This window comes from Euprymna scolopes, chromosome 45, assembly GCF_053919585.1.
Source record: "Euprymna scolopes isolate OS-2025 chromosome 45, ASM5391958v1, whole genome shotgun sequence".
NCBI classification, from domain to species: Eukaryota; Metazoa; Mollusca; class Cephalopoda; order Sepiida; family Sepiolidae; genus Euprymna; species Euprymna scolopes.
In genome coordinates, this window is record NC_136526.1 from 8,192,372 (window position 1) to 8,212,586 (window position 20,215).

At 30.2% G+C, this 20,215-nt stretch overlaps 2 protein-coding genes across 2 annotated transcripts in view; one reads left to right on the top strand and one right to left on the bottom strand.

Moving 5' to 3' along the window:
* Positions 1–2,838, bottom strand: part of LOC145269033 (translation initiation factor eIF2B subunit alpha-like) — a 54,399-nt gene extending 51,561 nt beyond the window's left edge. The window contains exon 1 of the mRNA XM_080124628.1: positions 2,779–2,838. Within this exon, the coding sequence (XP_079980754.1) occupies positions 2,779–2,812 (34 nt within the window). The 5' untranslated portion in view covers positions 2,813–2,838. The remainder of the gene's footprint in view (positions 1–2,778) is intronic.
* An 81-nt stretch (positions 2,839–2,919) lies between these two features.
* The window catches only part of LOC145269034 (general transcription factor IIH subunit 3-like), a 71,247-nt gene continuing 53,951 nt past the window's right edge, over positions 2,920–20,215 (top strand). Inside the window, exons 1-4 of the mRNA XM_080124629.1 lie at positions 2,920–2,986; positions 6,417–6,499; positions 15,672–15,778; positions 17,962–18,134. Of these exons, the coding sequence (XP_079980755.1) occupies positions 2,980–2,986; positions 6,417–6,499; positions 15,672–15,778; positions 17,962–18,134 (370 nt within the window). The 5' untranslated portion in view covers positions 2,920–2,979. The remainder of the gene's footprint in view (positions 2,987–6,416; positions 6,500–15,671; positions 15,779–17,961; positions 18,135–20,215) is intronic.

Sequence of the window (20,215 nt, forward strand, 5' to 3'; positions counted from 1 at the left end):
ACTGTCACAGGCAAAAAAGTTTGTGTTCAGATTTCAAAATGGTCGCTGAATGATCAAAACCATGTGGTGCATTGGTGCAAACTTCCACTTGTAATTTCAGTTTGAACTTACCTCCCTTGAATGAAGCAACTGAAGTAAAAAAAATCTATGTGTACAATTGTATTACTGTACACATAGATTCGAAAAAACCGTCAAAAAACAAATATATAACAAATAAATGTTATCAAAGGCAAGATAAGTTACTTTTCTACCTAACTAGATATGTTTTTAGTGTTTATATTTAATGTAACATGTTTATTCAGCTCGAAAAACAGTGTTTACCGATGTATTACCGATTACTATATTGTCCAATGTCTACTGTACACTCTTTAACCCTTATCCTTGAGTGGCCTCTTGGCCTTGATAAGTGGTGATGCCTATGTAAAAAAAAAAAAAAAATGTATTCAAAAATTTAAAATGGCAGCCGACTCTCTCTTTGAGATGGTAAGTTTGGGAAAATGAGTTATAAATAAAAAACCCAGACAATACTATTAGAAACTCGCTCAACATATGTTACCATGACATAGACTGACATATATTCAGCAGGCTTTTTAACAGTATTTTGACTGTTTTTTTATTTATAACTCCTTTTCCCAAACTTACCGTCTCCAAGAGAGAGTCGGCCGCCATTTTGAATTTTTCAATACATCGGTAAAACACTGTATGTTTTTCGAGCCGAATAAACATGTTACATTAAATATAAACACTAAAAACATATCCAGTTGGGTAGAAAAGTAACTTATCTTGCCTTTGAGGGTTTGTATCACTGTACACATAGATTCGAAAAAATTGTCAAAAAAACAAATATATAACAAATAAATGTTATCAAAGGCAAGATAAGTTACTTTTCTACCTAACCAGATATGTTTTTAGTGTTTTTATTTAATGTAACATGTTTATTCAGCTTGAGAAACATGCAGTGTTTACCGATGTATTGGAAAATTTAAAATGGCGGCCGACTCTCTCTTTGACACGGTAAGTTTGGGAAAAGGAATTAAAAATATAAAAAGCTATACAAAATACTGTTAAAAACTCGCTGAATATATGTCAGCCTATGTCACGGTAACATATTAAGCAAGTTTCTAATAGTATTTTGTGTAGTTTTTTTTATTTTTAACCCTCTTTTCCCAAACTTACCGTGTCAAAGAGAGAGTCGCCGCCATGTTTAACTTTCCAATACATCGGTGAACTAGGTGTGTATCAGAATTTTTGTAGGAATTTTTGACACCCCTAACACGAAACTGCGAATAAAATATAAAAATCTCGTTTTCAAGTGTCTATTAAAAAGTAAATAATTAATTTACTCACAAATTGAAGAGAAAAAGTCAATAAATAATATATTCAAATTTAAAACAAAAAAAATGTAGTGTTTTTTAGAATTTTACCTGTAAAGTTTGAAGTTTAAAACCTTTTTTTTAAAACCACGTTATTTGTTTTTTCTTTTTCTTTTTTTAAATGGAACCTTGGTCCTTTAGTTGAAAAAAAAATTAGGGCTTGAATTACATTTTTCGAGGAGTTATAAGCTTGGAAAGACAGGGGGGGTCGAATAATTCACGCCTCCCATTTTGAAATGTCTATTAAAAAGTAAATAATTAATTTATGTACCAAAGTCTTATATATCACAATTCAAGAGAAAAGGTCAATAAATAATATATTCAAATTTAAAACAAAAAAAAGTAGTTTTTTAGAAATTTACCTATAAAGTCCGAAGTTTAAAACCTTTTCATTAAAAAAAAACAAAAAAACACGTTTTTTTTTTTTTTTAATGAAACCTTGGTCCTTGCTCCTTTAATTGAAAAAAAATTAGGGCTTAAATTACATTTTTCGAGGAGTTATAAGCTTGGAAAGATGGGGTGGAATTATTCACTATTTTCACGAAATTTCTGACACACCTATCGGTAAACACTATGTTTTTCGAGCTGAATAAACATCTTATATTAAATAAAAACACTAAAAACATATCCAGTTAAGTAGAAAAGTAATTTATTTTGCCTTTGATAACATTTATTTATTTTTTATTTGAAAACTTTTTCGAATCTATGTGTACAGTAAAACAAACCCATCCCAAACTTACCGCCTCAAAGAGAGAGTCGGCTGCTATTTTAAATTTTCCAATACATCGATAAACACTGTATGTTTTTCGAGCTGAATAAACATGTTACATTAAATATAAACACTAAAAACATATCCAGTTTGGTAGAAAAGTAACTTATCTTGCCTTTGATAGGATTTATTTGTTATATATTTGTTTTTGACAACTTTTTCGAATCTATGTGTACGGTAATACAAACCCAGATTTGTTTATGGCGCGCGCGCGTAAAAACGATGGCCGCCAAAGAATACAATGCATAATACAACTTTTAATATCTCGATAGCTACTTATTTCTGCAAAATTTCAATGCGATTTCAGTATTCAGCATAGTAGAAAACCTATAAAAGTCGTCATTTAACATAAAATTGTGGAGTTGGACCTAATCTAAAAAAAATACCAAAATAAACTTCTTGGCATAATTTATTTTAAAAGGAATATAAAAAAAAAACAAAAAAACTAGAGTCAACATTTCAACCGAACACATGTTAGCTTGATGACATTAAAAATAATGAATCAATTATAAGCTCCAGATTTTGTTCGCTTAAAAAAAAAACTTGCGAAACATAAACAAGAAAACTACTTATAATTTCGCGTTCTGCTTTGCTAAAATACTCTTCGAAAATATTTAAAATTCTAAAAATTGTTACCGCTTTTCTTATCGTTTTCGTAAGAGTCGTCCATCTTGCTTTTTGATGAGTCGGCGTGTGTAAGGGGTGGGGGGGGTGGGGGGGGGGATTTATGTCACGTGTCACCAACCTTTAGATCTGATTGGCTGAAGCAAAATCGATTTGTCCAATCAGAATTAATTTTATGAAACGCTTTCGGGCCATTCTGCTGTGCTTTTAATCATGGCTGGTAAGTGAATGAAATCTACGCTTTTCCATTTTGTTTTTTAACAAATTAACCAAGAAGAAATGGAGAAAGGCTATAATTTTTGTAGTAAATGAGAAATAAAGCATATATGTTTTATTGTAGTATAAGAACTGTTGGAATATCTCGCTTATTTTCCCCCAATTCTTTTGATAAAATTGAGTGTTGGTCTTTTTAAAACTTGTAAATAAATACGGGCTGTATTGAAATAAAATTATAATTTTCTTTTAATATCCATAAATTTGAACTTTTATTATGGCATTTTTGGGGTTTGTATTACTGTACTGTGTACACATAGATTCGAAAAAGTTGTCAAAAAACAAATATATAACAAATAAATGTTACCAAAGGCAAGATAGATCAGTTACTTTTTTTTTTTTTTTTTTTACCTAACTGGATATGTTTTTAGTGTTTATATTTAATGTAACATGTTTATTCAGCTCGCAAAAACATACAATGTTTACTGATGTATTGGAAAATTTAAAATGGCGGCCGACTCTCTCTTTGACACGGTCAGTTTGGGAAAATGAGTTATAAATAATAAAAAAAAACTAGACAAAATACGATTAAAAACTCGCTCAACCGTGCCATAGGCTGACATATATTCGGTGGGCTTTTAACAGTATTTTGCATAATTTTTATTTATAATTCCTTTTCCCAAACTTACCGTGTCAAAGAGAGTCGGCCGCCATTTTAAATTTTCCAATACATCGGTAAACACTGTTTTTCGAGCTGAATAAACGTTACATTAAATAAAAACACTAAAAACATATCCATTTAGGTAGAAAAGTAACTTATCTTGCCTTTGATAACATTTATTTGTCATATATTTGTTGTTTTGATAACGTTTTCGAATCTATGTGTACAGTAAAACGAACCCCAAAGGCAAGATAAGTTACTTTTCTACCAAACTGGATATATTTTTCGTGTTTTAATCAATGTAACATGTTTATTCAGCTCGAAAACCATACAGTGTTTACCGATGTATTGGAAAATTCAAGAGGTTCCTGACTCTCTCTTTGACACGGTAAGTTTGGGAAAAGGTGTTATTAAAAAAAAAAACTAGACAAAATACTGTTAGAAACTCACCGAATATATATCACCTATGTCACGGTAACATATATTGAGCGGGTTTTTAATAGTATTTTGTCTAGTTTTTTATTTATAATACTTTTTCCACAACTTACCGTGTTAAAGAGAGAGTCGGCCGCCATCTTGAATTTTCCAATAAATTGGTAAACACTGTATGTTTTTCGAGCTGAATAAACATGTTACACTGAATAAAAACACGAAAAATATATCCAGTTAGGTAGAAAAGTAACTTATCTTGCCTTTGATAACATTTATTTGTTATATATTTGTTTTTTGACAACTTTTTTGGATCTATGTGTACGGTAATACAACCCCATATATATATATATATATATATATATATATATATATATAATTTTTTTTTTTTTTTTTTTTTTTGTAAAAGTGCACCCGAAGACTTACCTTTAAGAAGTTGCTTTTCCGAATGACGTTACCCGGAATTAAATGAGGATCAATGAATGTTTCAAACTTTCAATACTTTTATTGCCATCGAAATCGGTGAAATCACCCATTTTTTCAATCAAATCGATTGCTTGCTCTAGTCGGGAACCTATCGCTATGCACCAGGAGGAATGTTCACATGCCTCCCCGCAGTATCTTAGTCCACAATTGTTGTTTGCATGGAACTATAGAGAACCTACTGTTGATTTTATAAAATTATTTTTTATATATAATGGCTTGAATTAAAGTTTAAAATGCAAAAGTCAAGTATCATGGTTCAATTGTGCTCTGAACAGAAACATTCATTTTGTCATACCAACGAACCTACTGTTGATTTTATATGTCTTGTCGTACTGCTTGTGTGGTGATAATGGTTCAGGTTTAAGTTTAAAATGAAAAAGTAAAGTATCATGGTTCAATTGTGCTTTAAACAGAAACATTCATTTTGAATGTGCCCCTGTCATATCAAAGAACCAACCGTTGTTTAGTGAGTGTGCACATATATTTCTAAGTGTATAAATAAACAACACAATAAGGCACAAGGATAGTTCTTTTTAAAAAAGGAACAGATAACATCTTTGTTGGGTTACATCAAGCCAAAAGGGGAACATACCTTCATCAATTGGTTGGTCTCAATTGATGAATCTTTGAAAGTTGCAATGAAGATTCATCCCAAGGAACGACAATTGAGACTCTGATTGTATTTTCTTTGCATCATCAGACGTCACCACTCAGTCATTTTTGTATTTGTTTGATTTATTTTTTTATGTTAAAAATTCCAAATTTATTATATTTATTTTTTACATAAATATTTTATCTCTCTAAAATACCTACTTTATTTCAATAAGATTTTTCTATTCGCAAACATTCATAATTGCTTAGGATGAAGAAACCAGCATTTTATGGGAGACCAACAATATAACAATCTCTAATTATATAAATGCAACTTTGTGTGTGCATCTGAGTTCATTCCTTATAGACTCCAAAATGGCTGAACAGATTTTCTTTAAAATTTACAGAACTTTAGTGTATAAGTCTGAGAGTGATCTTAGTTAAGTTTTGTCTCAGAATACCCCCAATAATTATCGACAATCGTAACTATTATTTTAATTTATCTATCATCGGTAAAGCCATTTTTTCCATGTCGCTTAGTAACAATGATAGAACAACGGGCAGTGAAAATTCTACTGTGGGTAAGTTTATAGCGTGTTTTTTTTTGTTTTGTTTTTTGTTTTTTCATAACGTGGTCTGTAGGTTCAAACTCCACACATAAATTTCTTCATTTTATTTTCATTAACTGCAAAGAATTTTATAAGACTGGAAAATTTACGTGTTTTTTTATTTTTATTTTTATTTTTGCATGACGTGATCTGTAGGTTGAAACCCCGCACATAAATTTCTTCATGTTTTTTTTTTGTTAACTGGAAAGAAGTTTATATAAAATAATTTTATAAAAGAAACAGTAGGTTCTCTAGAGTGCAATGTAGAATAATATATGTTGGACTAAGTTACTGCATGGAGACATGTGAAGCTTCCTCCCGGGCGATTTCACGGATTTTGATGACAATAAAAATATAGGAGTGTGAAATATTCGTTGATCATCATTCAATCCGAGGCAATGTCAGGTCTCCCTGCTAGTCAGATATAAACCTGTCTTTTAAACTTGTATATCCATTGTTTCATTCTATGAATGAGCATGATGATTTAAATTTAATTGAAATCATTTTGTTTTTCTATTTATCAATTTTATTGATTGAAATAAAATGTTTTTTTTTAATTAATTTTATTGATTATTAATGATAATTAAAATTTAATGGAAATCATTTTTGTTTTTCTGTTTTTTAATTTTATTGATTGAAATAATTTTTTTTTTTTTTTTCAGATATTCAGTGTAGCTTGTTAGTAATTATTATCGACACCAATCCGGTTTGGTGGGGTCAACATTTTTTACAGGATAACAATCAGGTTAGTCAATCTATTGCATACATATCTTTGGTCAAGCAGAGCTATCTGGTGTTGCCCAGGAGCTTGGAAAATCAAATGGAAATGTTTAAAAAGGATGTAACATCTTTCTTTTCAAACTTCTCTCTCTTCCTCTCTCGTGTATATATATATATATATATATATATATTTATTTATTTATTTAAAAATCTATATATACATATTCCAAGGATGAACCAGCAGTTTCATTGTATTGAACCAGCCCTCTCTGGCTGATATGAAATCAATACAACTCATCAGCGTTGTTGAAAAGCGCAAAACAAATGGAAAACAGAGAAAAACACTGTTTAACAGGCGGTGTCTTTGCTCAAAGTCCCTGTTGTAAACGACACTAAGAGATTCTGTTTATGGAAGGAAGGGAGGGTTGACAAGTAGGGTAATATAGTGCGCATGTGTGTATGTATATCTAGCAGGGAATGGTTTGGATACGAAAAAGCCCTCTGAAAACACGAACTCTACACATTAAATTTGGCTGTATTTCAGAAGTAACGTCTTGAATGTTGTTTGTGTCTGGTTTATCTGCAGAGACAAGACTTTATGTATATATATAATTATTTCCATAGTCAAGCCCTTATATCATCTGTCATATTCTGAAAATTATTTATATATATATATATATATATATATATATATATATATATATATATATATAAAAATAAAAATTACAATAAGTTTACCATTTTGATTACCTTGTAATCAAAATGGTAAACTTAAAATATATTATAAATATTAAAGAGTTAATATTTACAAGTAAAGTAATCTCAACCAGATGTAAAAGCTCAATAAAATCGAAAAGGAAATAGAGCTTATAATATGAACAAATGATTAATAAAATATGTTAAAAGACATCTTGAAAAAGAGTTAAAAACATATTTAATTTCCAAGGAACTCTGCCTTTTGGATCATTTTGGACCATTTGGAATTTACCCATTGGATTGGAAATTTTAAATTCGACCGTTTTGGATTTTACCATTCTTGGATTTTTTACCTTTCACCGGACTATCCATTCATGTGAAATCTTTTTATCATTTTTCTTTTACCTCCTATTCCCCTTACCTCACACTTTTTTTTAACCAAGTAAGATCTGTGACTTACTTGTAGTTTCATTAAATACTTTTATATGCAAAATCCGATCCTGCATTTTGCTAATTCCTGCCCTCTGATGAGAAGGAGAGTATTTCTTCGAAACTCCACGGATTAAGGACTATCCACTTATCTTGTGCTTCCTTTTTTAAAATTAAATATGTTTTTAACTCTTTTTCAAGATGTCTTTTAACATGTTTTATTAATCATTTGTTCATATATATATATATATATATATATATATATAAAGGAATTATATATATATATATATATAAAGGAATTATATATATATATATATATATAAAGGAATTATATATATATATATATATATATATATATATATATATATATATATATATATATAAAGGAATTATATATTTATATATATATTTATATATATATATTTATATATATATATATATATTTATATGTATATATATATATAAGGGAATTTTCTTTTAACAATGTTCTATTATCAAGAGTGTTTTTATTCAAGAAGTCTGAAGAAATGCTGGTTGTGAAAATTTTCAAACGCCAGAATGTTTGAAATTGTCCAACTGGCGTGGAAACAATTGTAACTTACAATGAAATACACTTTCTGTTGCTATCAACACCTTTTTTTAAATCTTGGTTTTGTTAGTATATTAATGCTCAATTATGAAATATGATAATTCTGTAGCTTACTTTTTAAGTCCTCCCTCTTTGGCTTAAAACTTATTGGTATATGAAAATTTACTGAATTACACGAACCCAGTAAAACTCAGTATATTACATACAAGTCTATATATATATATACAGAGAGAGAGAGAGAGAGAGAGAGAGAGAGAGAGAGAGAGAGAGAGAGAGAGACTTGTATGTATATATATATATATATATTGGACTTTCCTGTCGATTTCAGCATATGAGGTTCTAACAACTTATTGTTTAACTTCATTTATGCTTTAGCCTCAGACGACATTTAAATCCTGCAAAAGACTTCCAAATGAATCCACACATAGTACAAGTGTGTGGATTCAGTGATGCGATGGTACGGCTGCTGACCATTTGGCTCGTTCCCTTTTTTTACGCAGATGATTTAAACTGTCAGAATGAAAACCGCGAAGACCCTCAAAACAACATGATTTCCACTAATATGTACGTATATATCTAATCTAGAGTTCAAAATTTCACAACTCCACACATTAAATTTGACTCTATTTCAGAAGTAACGTGTTGAATATTGTTTACCAAGTGGTCTATTGTGTCTGGTTTATCTACATAGACATGAAACTTTATATATCCCCAAAGAAAATAATCTCATGGGATTAAATCATACGGATGAGGTAGCCAGTTTACATGTTAATTTTGTGAAATAATTTGTTCGCTGTGTGACATGTGGTTCTGTCTAGCTGTGAAACCACATGATGAATTGCCAAAGGTTAACTTAAAATAATCGATAGTTGACAAATCAGCAATAAAGAGGATAGGGTTGTTAATTTAAAGTTCATCTCCTCTAAAAAATACACTATATATATATTGGACTCTACCGTCGATTTTGACATATGAGGTTCCAATAATTTATTGTTTAGGTTCATTTATGTTTTAGCCTTATATGACATTTAAGTCCTGCAAGAAACTTACAAACCAGTCATCACAGTACAAGAGATGCGGTCGATGGTATGGCTGCTGACCATTTAGCTCTTGTCCTTTTTATATATATATACTAGCATGGGTGCCCGGGTGTTTGGAGGTGTATGCTGAGCAAAAAAAAAAAAAACAAAAAAAAAACGGTCAATTTTTTTTAATTTTGACCCCTATTATGACCCCTGAAAATTTATTGTTTTGGGCTCAAATCAAGTTATTAAGTTAGATCCATGTCCAAGGAACCTATATCTAAAATTTCAAGTGTTTAGACCTAAAATTATCGGAGGAGTTTGGTAGAGTTCTCAAAGATCAAATCATTGAACTCTGACCCCGTAACAGCGAAATTTCTGTCCGAAAACCGATCACATCGATTTTCCCAAATCTCAGTACCCTGTATATCAAATTTCAAGCCTGTAAACTGAAAATTGACAGAGTTATTGCGTAGGGAAATGTACACAGACACGTTCACATATATATATATATATATATATACTAGCTGTACCCTGCCACGCGTTGCAGTGGCTCAATTTGGTGTAATGGAAAAATTTAATAAAAGAGAAAATGCATGTTTCTTATATTAGTACAGCAATCCACTGCAAAAAGTGAAAAAGAAGGCGAAACTGAAAAAAATGGTGCTCTTGCAGAATTTGATCTGGATCCTCGAGAGTTTCTGTCAATCATTCATGTTTTGGACTTGACCAACAATCAGTGGATGAAGCCGAACGTAGCAAAAATGTTGAAACGCTAAATGCTTTTTTTTTTGTTTTAAAAAATGTGATTTAGTAATTAATATTTGGTTGATGGTGGGGGGAGGGGGGGTTACTATACACAGATTCGAAAAAGTCGTCCAAAAACAAATAAATGAAAGCAAAGGTAAGGTAATTTACGTTTCTACCTAATTGGATAATTGTTTAGTGTTTTTATGTAATGTAAAATGTTTAATTGGCTCAAAAAACAGAAATGGTCGCGAATTCTGTTGAATACGTTAAGTTTGGGAAAGTAAGTTGAAAACTAAAAATTATACCAAACAGTGTCTGAAACTCACCGAACATATGTTACCATGACATAGGCTGGCATAATGGATAGGTTTCTGAATCTGCAAACCGTTTACGTAGCAAAAAAAAAGTTTTCATGACATTCCTGAAATTACTTTTTCGAAAAGTGGGTGATCACTTTTCAATGTAAATTTAACTTAGAATGAGCACCCACTTTCTGGCCACCTGAGAGAGGGGCATTTTTCTGTTTCTTGGCTAAAAAGTTTTTTGTTTGATTTCTTTTGCATGGTAATAACCCCTGAACTCTGGGACTATTTTCCATTTAACAGCCGTAGCCTTCGTTTACGCTATGCGTAAGCATAAACGAAAGCTGTTTAACCAATAAACATGGGAAAAAATCCCCCCTCTCTCAGGTGGCTAGAAAGTGGGTGTTCATTTTAAGTTAAATTTACATGGAAAAGTGATCGCCACTTTTTCGAAAAAGTAATTTCTTCATATCATAAAAACTATTTTTTTGTGACGGAAACGGTTTGCAGATTCGTTTTTAACACACCAAAATCTACAAAAAAAATTTTGTTATTTACGAACGTGAGACACACAGCCCTTAATGGAAAATTATATCAAAAATCCGGGGGAAAATAGTTTTCAATAAAAACAGCAAATGAATTCGATAGAAAAAAAATGGATGCAATTTTTTTTTTCTTTCTGTGTGTTTCTTGGCTTAAAAGTCTTTTTGTTTGATTTCTTTTGCATGGTATTAACCCCTGAACTCTGGGACTATTTTCCATTTCACAGACGTAGCCTTTGTTTATGCTATGCGTGAGCATAAACGAAAACTGTTAAATATGCATTCGCGTACCAAACTGCCTTGTAAAAAAAACCTTTAAGCCAATAAACACGAAAATAAATGCCCCTTCCTCAGGTGGCCAGAAAGTGGGTGCTCATTTTAAGTTAAATTTAGATGGAAAAGTGATCACCCACTTTTCGGAAAAAAAAATTTCTTCAGATCATGAAAACTATTTTGATACTCCTTGGGCGTTGAGTTCCATGGCGACCCGCAGAATTATTTAATGGTCGTTCCCTTAGTACCCCCCTAGTAGCAGTGTCAGAAATTTCGTGAAAATAGCGAATAATTCCACCCCATCTTTCCAAGCTTATAACTCCTCGAAAAATGCAATTCAAGCCCTAATTTTTTTTTTCAATTAAAGGAGCAAGGACCAAGATTTCATTAAAAAAAAAATAAAAAAAAACGTGTTTTTTTTAAAAAGGTTTTAAACTTCGGACTTTACAGGTAAAATTCTAAAAGAACACTATGTTTTTTTTGTTTTAAATTTGAATATATTATGTATTGACCTTTTCTCTTCAATTTGTGAGTAAATAATTATGTACTTATCGGGTTCTAAATTAATTATTATTAGACATTTACAAAATGGGAGGCGTGAATTATTCGACCCCCTGTCTTTCCAAGCTTATAACTCCTCGAAAAATGTAATTCAAGCCCTAATTTTTTTGTCAATTAAAGGAGCAAGGACCAAGGTTCCATTAAAAAAAAAAAAAAAAAGAAAAAACAAATAACGTGGTTTAAAAAAAGGTTTTAAACTTCAAAATTTACAGGTAAAATTCTAAAAGAACACTATGTTTTTTTTTTTTAAATTTGAATATATTATGTATTGACCTTTTCTCTTCAATTTGTGAGTAAATTAAATATTTACTTTCGGGTTACTAAATTAAGTATTTACTTTTTAATAAACACTTAAAAATTGGTATGGGGGGGGGGGTTCGTGAATTTAAAAAAAAAAACGTTTGTCTAAAATATTATATTCGATTTATTGGAAAGAACATAAAATTTCACATTGACCCTGAAAATATCGTAAAAATAGAATCAATAGAAAAATTTTGATAGATTTTTAAAATTTAAAAATTGAAAAATATTGAGTTTAAAAATTGAAAAATATTGAGTTCGGAAAATTCATTAACGTTTAAAAAAAAAGAAAAAATATTTCTATTACTTTTAAAACAACTGTAATAGTTTATTTTGGAAGTATAATCCATAAATAAAATAAATAACCCACTTTTAACAGAGAAATTCCGAGATGTTTATATTGTATTCGCAGTTTCGTGTTAGGGGTGTCAAAAATTCCTACAAAAATTCTGATACTGCTACGCATGCGCACGTAACATTTTTTATTTATTTACTTACGTGGTGGAGTTTCTATACTGATAGGTTTTTTTAAATTTTTTCACTGGATTATTATTGATTGAACACTAACCAGATTATGAAAAAAAATTGAAAAAAAAAAAAAAAAAAAATCATTTCAACATTTGAAAGGGATACTCACTTTTTAGTTACCACGTTCTGGTAAATCGGTCACTTTTTATTTATTTATTTATTTTTTTTTTTCTAAATACGGAAGTGTCTTCGGGAGATATAAAATGGTCGCATGTTGACGAAGCAATGTATCGGGAGGCGTACGGGATTAAAAATTATTGGTAAATTTTTAGATTAGGTCCACTCCACATCCTCAATTTTCTTTTAAATGACGACTTGAAATGGTTTTCGACTATGCTGAATACGAAAATCGCATCGAAATTTTGCAGAAATAAGTAGTTATCAAGATATAAAAAGTTGTATTATGCATTGTAATCTTTGGCGGCCATCTTTTTTACGTGTGTGTATTTGTTTATGGCGCGTGTGCACGTAAAAAGATGGCCGCCGAAGAATACAATGCATAATACAACTATTTATTTCCGCAAAATTTCAATGCAATTTGCGTGGTCAGCATACTCGGAAACCTATAAATGTCGTCATTGAAAGGAAAATTGTGGAGGTGGACCTAATCTAAAAAAATACCAAATTATTAAACATTTCTCCAGCATGTTAGTGAAATTTATAATACTTTTAAAAAATTAAAAAGAAACAAAACAAAAGTTTTGAAAAAAAACTCACCTTTCACAAAAACAATTAAAAAAAAAACACACACACAAACTGTGTTTTTTTTGTTATGATAAGTAAAAAAAAAATAAATAAAAATCTCGAAACTTTATTTTCATGAAAACAATTAAAAAAAGTCCTGTTCTCTCTATTTTTTTTTCTTTGAGAAACAAATATATTTCTGACTTACAAATGCGGTAGAGACTCATTATTTTTACTTTCTATGGTTTTGATATACCGCGTTTTTATTGCTTACAAAATGGGTGACTGATTTATCAGAACGTTGTAACTAAAAAGTGAGCACAGCACCACTTTCAAATGTCGAAATAATGATTTCTTTTTCACATTTTTTTTTTTTTTAATAATCTGTTTAATTAGTGTCCAATCAATAATAATCCAGTGAAAAAAAATTCCAAAAACCTATAAGTATAGAAATAAAGCATGGGAGTAATGTTTGTACAGCGTAACGTCGCCTTTCGCACTTTTACATTTTTTAAAAAAAGTAACTAAACCATTTATTGATAATTTGTCACGTGTACAAACATTTATTTATTTACGTAGGCTTAACTCCTTTCATGAATAAGAAAAGTTTTACTCTTTAAGAATAATAAAAGGAAAAAGTTACTGAATATTTATAAAAGGATTTCTTTTCATGAAGGCCAGAGGAATAGTTGGCCAAAAATTCGTGAAACAACAACAATAAATAAAAATGGTGCTAATGCAGAGAGCCGCGCTATTTTTTAAATCATATTTCCACGTTTAAATAACGTTTTACGATTTTTTTTATTTTTTTTTTTATTCAATTGTAAGGTTAAAGTACAGAATAGGTACAAAACATCCTTACCTCCCCATGTTAAGAATGACTTTTTAAATAATAACATTATTTCAGCACGGATCACTCTCTGCATGAGTAATCTTATATAGAAAAAAAAAAAAAACTCAAAAGCAAGCAACAAACTTTTTTTTTTTTTGGCCTTATATAATAAAGAAAAGATGTGTAAATTAAAAAATTTGGAAGATAAACAAATGAAATATGTTTTTTTTTTGTTTTTGTTTTTTTACTTATCGAGTTAACAGAAAATTATACCTTTCGTCAAATCGTGGCTGTGAAATGAATCGAACCGGAAGTTCAGTTTTATCAACAGAACAGATTCGCAGAACCGATAAATAAATATATTTATTTTATTTAATATTTTAATTTTAATTAGGTAAATTTATTTTAATAACATAAAAACATACCTCGACTCTAAAAATTGGTTGTCTGAAAATTTCAAATAAATTGGTAACGTATAAACATGGTTTTATTTCTTTAGAACGAACCAACTTTACATTTTTATATATATAGATATATATAATTTGAAATTGGGACCCCACGGTGATGAGCCTGACCCCTTTTATCCGCTGGTCCATCCTGCTGTTTAGGATATATCACGATTTATTTAGATGTTATTTGTTTTTGTTTTTGCGATACGTTTTTAATGAATTCAATTATTTATGAAAGTGCATTTTTACCTAAATGCGAGTTGGAAATAATTTTCCCTTTAACCAATTTGGTACCTCCACATGGGGAGCGGTATATATATTATTTTTATATTATCCACTGACACGTGTTTCCTCGTCTACCCATGTGGGGGTACAAAATTGGTTAAAAGGAAAATTATTCCCAACTCGCATTTAGGTAAAAATGCACTTTCGTAAATAATTGAATTAATTTAAAACGTATCGCAAAAACAAATAAGAGATAGGATATGCGATTGATAAGGTTACCAATTCATAATCGGGATTTATCAATTCATAGGACCGAGATTGCGTTTTGCTATTTTTATTGAAGTCAGGATTCACCAATTGTAGGATTGTATTCACAGCCTATTAAAGGTAAATTTAACGAGATTGCCAATTAATAGGGAGGACTCACCAATTTACACCAAGAAATGAAAATGAAATCCAGAAAATAACGGCACTTGACAAAGAACACGAAATCGCTGAATTAATCTTCTCTATATCTATAAAAGTGAAATTGTCTGTCTGTGTGCCTACATTTCCCTACCGAACTCCTCTGTCAATTTTCAGTCTACAAACTCAAGATTTGACAAGAGGTATTGAGATTTGGGAAAATCTTTTTCATCAGTTTTCGGACAGAAATTTGGTTGTCAAGGGGTCAAAGTTCAACAATTTGACCTTTTGAAAACTCTACCAAAATACTCCGCCAATTTTGGGTATAAACACTTGAAATTTTAGATGTAGGTTACTTGGACATGGATCAACTTTTTTTAATTTGATTTGAGCCCAAAGCAATAAATGTTAAGGGATCAAAATTGGGATCAAAGTTAAAAAAAAATTTGACCTCTGCAGTCTCTACCAAATTACTCAGCTAATTTTTGGTCTAAACATTTGAAATTTTACATAAAGGGTATTCAGCTATGAAGAAATTTTTTTTTTATAATGTATTTCGTGTTTTCTCTCTACTTGCTCTTTCTCCTGAAATTTTTTTTTTTTTTTTCAGTGTGACTTGTTCGGATGTCTTGACAGCATTCTCGTATTCGCCAACTCTCATCTGATGATGAAACATGGTAACCAACTGGCCATCATTGCTTCACACACAAATCAAAGGTAAAACAATGGTTATTACCTCGTGTATTTTTTTTGATCCCCCGACAAAGGAGGGATTGAACCTGGTAATTCACTACCGTTCATCTGTTGATCTGTTTGTTTGTTCGTACTTTTCTCAATAACCATGCCTTGGATTTTTAAAAAATTTTTGCACAAACATTAGTTATGGTAAAAGTAAATTTTTACTTGAATAAATTTTCTGGGATAACTCTGGTTTCCCCCCTAGGGATCATTATGGGAGTAAAATTGCCCCAAAATCGTTCATATATTCGCACTTTTCTCAATAACCACTCCTTGAATTTAAAAAAAATTTGCACAAACATTAGTCATGGTAAAAGTACATTTTTGGCTGAACAGATTTTCTAAGATAACTCTGGTGTCCTCCTCCTTAGAGGTATTATAGAGATAAAATTTCCCCAAAACCGTTCATCCGTTTGTACTTTTCTCAATAACCACTCCTTAAATTTTTTTTTTTTAATTTTGCACAAACATTAGTTATGGTGTAAGTAAATCAATGAATATTTATTTTATTATTACTACCAACAGTGGAAGATTTTGTTTTAAACAAAATCAAATAAAAAAAGAATAATTAAAGGAATCGTTTTTGGTATAAAAAAAATAGGCCAATTTTTTTTTTTGGATTCTGATACCCCCACAACTTTTAATTTTTCCGATTTCTGATTCTGAGTAATTGCTCCAAAACATACACACACACACACATACAATGGAGAAAATGTGGATTACTTTAATATGTTTGAAACCAAGCTTCTCTTTCACCACCAATGCTCGGATCTGCACTTTGCCCAGATTAAAATGAATCACTTTTACCTTAAGGAAGTCCCCTACTTGTGTAGGATCATTCTTGATGAGTTAAATTGTTTTCAATAAATATTGCTAAATTAAAAATAAAATTGAATTTTTTTTTTTTTTTTTTTTTCAAATTTTCAAATAGTAAAATTTTCATCTCCAGGAAATTGGACAGTTTTTTGTTTTTTTCTTCCTCTTATATACCATGGTGGTGGTAATTCCTGGCATGACTTGAGATGTTTGAAGTTTGGTCAAAATGATGTTTATATGTCCGATTACAGATTTTTTGGCATCTGTCGAACACGTGTGTAATAAAAAGGAATTCAAGTCCAACGTAAACAAATTCTTGATGAACCGTTCCATTAAATAATCCAATTTACCGAATTTCTACTACTAACGATTACTAAGAAATTATCCCATTGACTACTGAACACTCAATAACTCTTATACTCGAGTGGCGTCCAGGCCTTAATAAGTGGTAACCCTTTGTAAAAAAAAAAAAAATTTTTTTTTCCTTTCAAATTTTCAAATAGTAAATTTTTTTTTAATTTTTTTTTTTATTTTTTTTTTTATTAAATTTTCACCCCAAACAAGGCACAGTGCCACTTTGAAGCAGGGGGCTACTATCAGGGACTTAATTAGCGGGGTCATTATGAAGGGAGATGAGTAGAAAGATGTTTGTTAACATTACATTTGAACTTCTGCATATCATTGCAGTTGGGAAAGCAGAATCCCGGAAGGGAGTTCCAAAGACCCGCAGTTCTGGGGAAGAAACTATTGGAGTAAAAGGCTTTCTTGCACCTAGGGATCTCTACTGTAAAGGGATGAGACTTGGTAGCTTGTCGGGGGTAGTTACGTCGGGGAGGTACAAGTGTTTGCAGTTCGTCAGAGCATTCACCATTAAAGTATTTGTAGAACAGGCAGAGGGATGCAACATCTCGTCGATGGGACAGAGGCTGAAGCCTAGATGACCGTTCAGGACCTATCAGGTTGGCGACTTTCTTTTGAACCCTGTCCAGGAGCGAGAGACAAGCAGCAGATGCACCAGCCCAGATGTGACAACAGTACTCCATACATGGGCGAATGGTTGCCTTATAGAGGTATAGGATACTGTCAGGCGTAAGTAGTTTTCTAGCACGGTAGAGGGAGCCAACCTTCCTTGCAGCAGCCTTGGCAATACTCTCAATGTATCTATTCCAGTTCATATTCCCTGTAAACGTTAGGCCGAGGAGTTTAAAAGAAGTACTTTCAGGTAATGTGTTCTTATATTTTTCTTATATTCAACATTTAATACCTGTCAGCAGCTGGCTTATAAACAATATGGCGACAAATTGTTTTTATTTTACAAATTGTTTGTTTTGTTTTTTTTCTTGTAGCTATTTTCTTTATCCACAAGGCAAGACGGAAGAACCTGTCGTTACCTCTGACACAAATTCGGAAACCCCAACTGATGAGATTGGACCCCGTCCTTCAAGTGACGGACGCTATGAATTATTTACCCAGGTCGATGAGCAAATCACAACTCAAGTCAAAAGCCTCATTCTTGGCGGTGAGTTTTATGCAAATTTTACAAGATTTTTATCTATTTTTACTTTTCATCTTTTTCTTTTTATAAGCATTTTATCTACTCATATCCTTCTCAACTACTAATAGCTATGGCTAAAGATACATTACCTGCAAGCGGTTTGTTCAAATTCCTTGACCTAACGTTCACAGGGAACAGGAGTTGGAACAGATACATCGAGAGCATTGCCAAGGTTACTGCAAAGACGGTGGGCTCTCTCTCTTTATTTACCATGCTAGGAAGTTACTTATATCTGAAAGGTCACCATCCGCCCATGTATGAAATATTGTTGTCTCATTTGGGCTGGTGCATCTGCTACTCGTCTCTCACTACTGGACAGGCTTCAAAAAAGAGTCGCCAACCTGATAGGTCCTGAACTGTCACCTAAGCTTCAACCTCTGTCCCATCGACAAAATGTTGCATCCCTCTGCCTGTTTTACAAGTATTTTAATGGTGGATGCTTCGACAAACTACAAGCACTTGTATCCCTTCGATGTAAATACCCCGAACAAACCCGAAAAGCAGCAAAATCCCACCCCTACATATTGGAGATCCCTAGATGTAAGGAAGCCTTCTACTCCAATAGTTTCTTCCCCAGAACTGCTAGACCGGAACTCCCTTTTGGGATTCTACTTTCCCAACTGTACTGACATGCAGAAATTTGAGTGTAATGTGAACAGATATCTTGCTGCTCAACTCCCTATATAGTATCTCTGCAACTTATGTCCCTGATAGTAGCCCTCTACATCAAAGTGACACTGTGCCTTGTTTTTGGTGAAAATGGAATAAAAAATAAGTTAAAAATATCTAAATACTTGATAATTCAACGACTGTAATAAATCTAAAGTAATCTGCACGTTTGATCACAAATTTAAACATATTTTATTTATTTGTGGACTATTATCCTCATCGTTATAGTTTAACAACGTTTCGGCCAACTATTCCTCTGGCCTTCGTCAGGAAATTTCTGAAGATACAGTTGAAGATTCAGCATTTCTATCCCGTCGCGGTTAACCACCTGATGAAGGCCAGAGGAAAAGTTGGTTGAAACGTTGTTAAACAACAACTAAAAGATGAGGATTAAATAAAATAAATAAAATAAATAAAATAAAATAAATAAATAAATGAAATAAATAAATAAAATAAAATAAATAAATAAATGAAATAAATAAATAAAATACAATGAATAAATAAAATAAATAAATAAAATAAAATAAATAAATGAAATAAATAAATAAAATAAAATAAATAAATAAAATACATAAATAAATAAAATACATAAATAAATAAATGAAATAAATAAATTAAATAAATAAAATACATAAATAAATAAATGAAATAAATAAATTAAATAAATAAAATACATAAATAAATAAAATAAAATTAATAAATAAATAAAATAAAATAAATGAATGAAATAAATAAATAAAATAAATGAATGAAATAAATAAATAAAATAAATGAATGAAATAAATAAATAAAATAAATGAATGAAATAAATAAAATAAATGAATGAAATAAATAAAATAAATGAATGAAATAAATAAATAAAATAAAATAAATGAATGAAATAAATAAATAAAATGAATGAATGAAATAAATGAATAAAATACATAAATGAAATAAAATAAATAAATAAATGAAATAAAATAAATAAATAAATAAATGAAATAAATAAATAAATACATAAAATAAATAAATAAATTAAATAAATAAATAAAACAAATAAATAAATAAAATAAATACATTAAAATAAATAAATAAATTAATTAAATAAATAAAAGAAAAGAAAATAAATAAATAAATTAAATAAATAAATTAAATAAAAGAAAATAAATAAATTAAATAAATAAAATAAATTAAATAAATTAAATAAATAAATAAAATAAAATAAATAAATAGAATAAAATAAATAAAATATACAAATTACTCATGTCAAAAGATTTGCAGTAATTAAATAAATTTAAACATGGCCAACGCAAAGGTTATTTCAAACTAAAGTAAATTAGTTTTATTCAAACTTTTAAAGATTTTTGTCATACACAGATACTTTTGCTTGATACGTG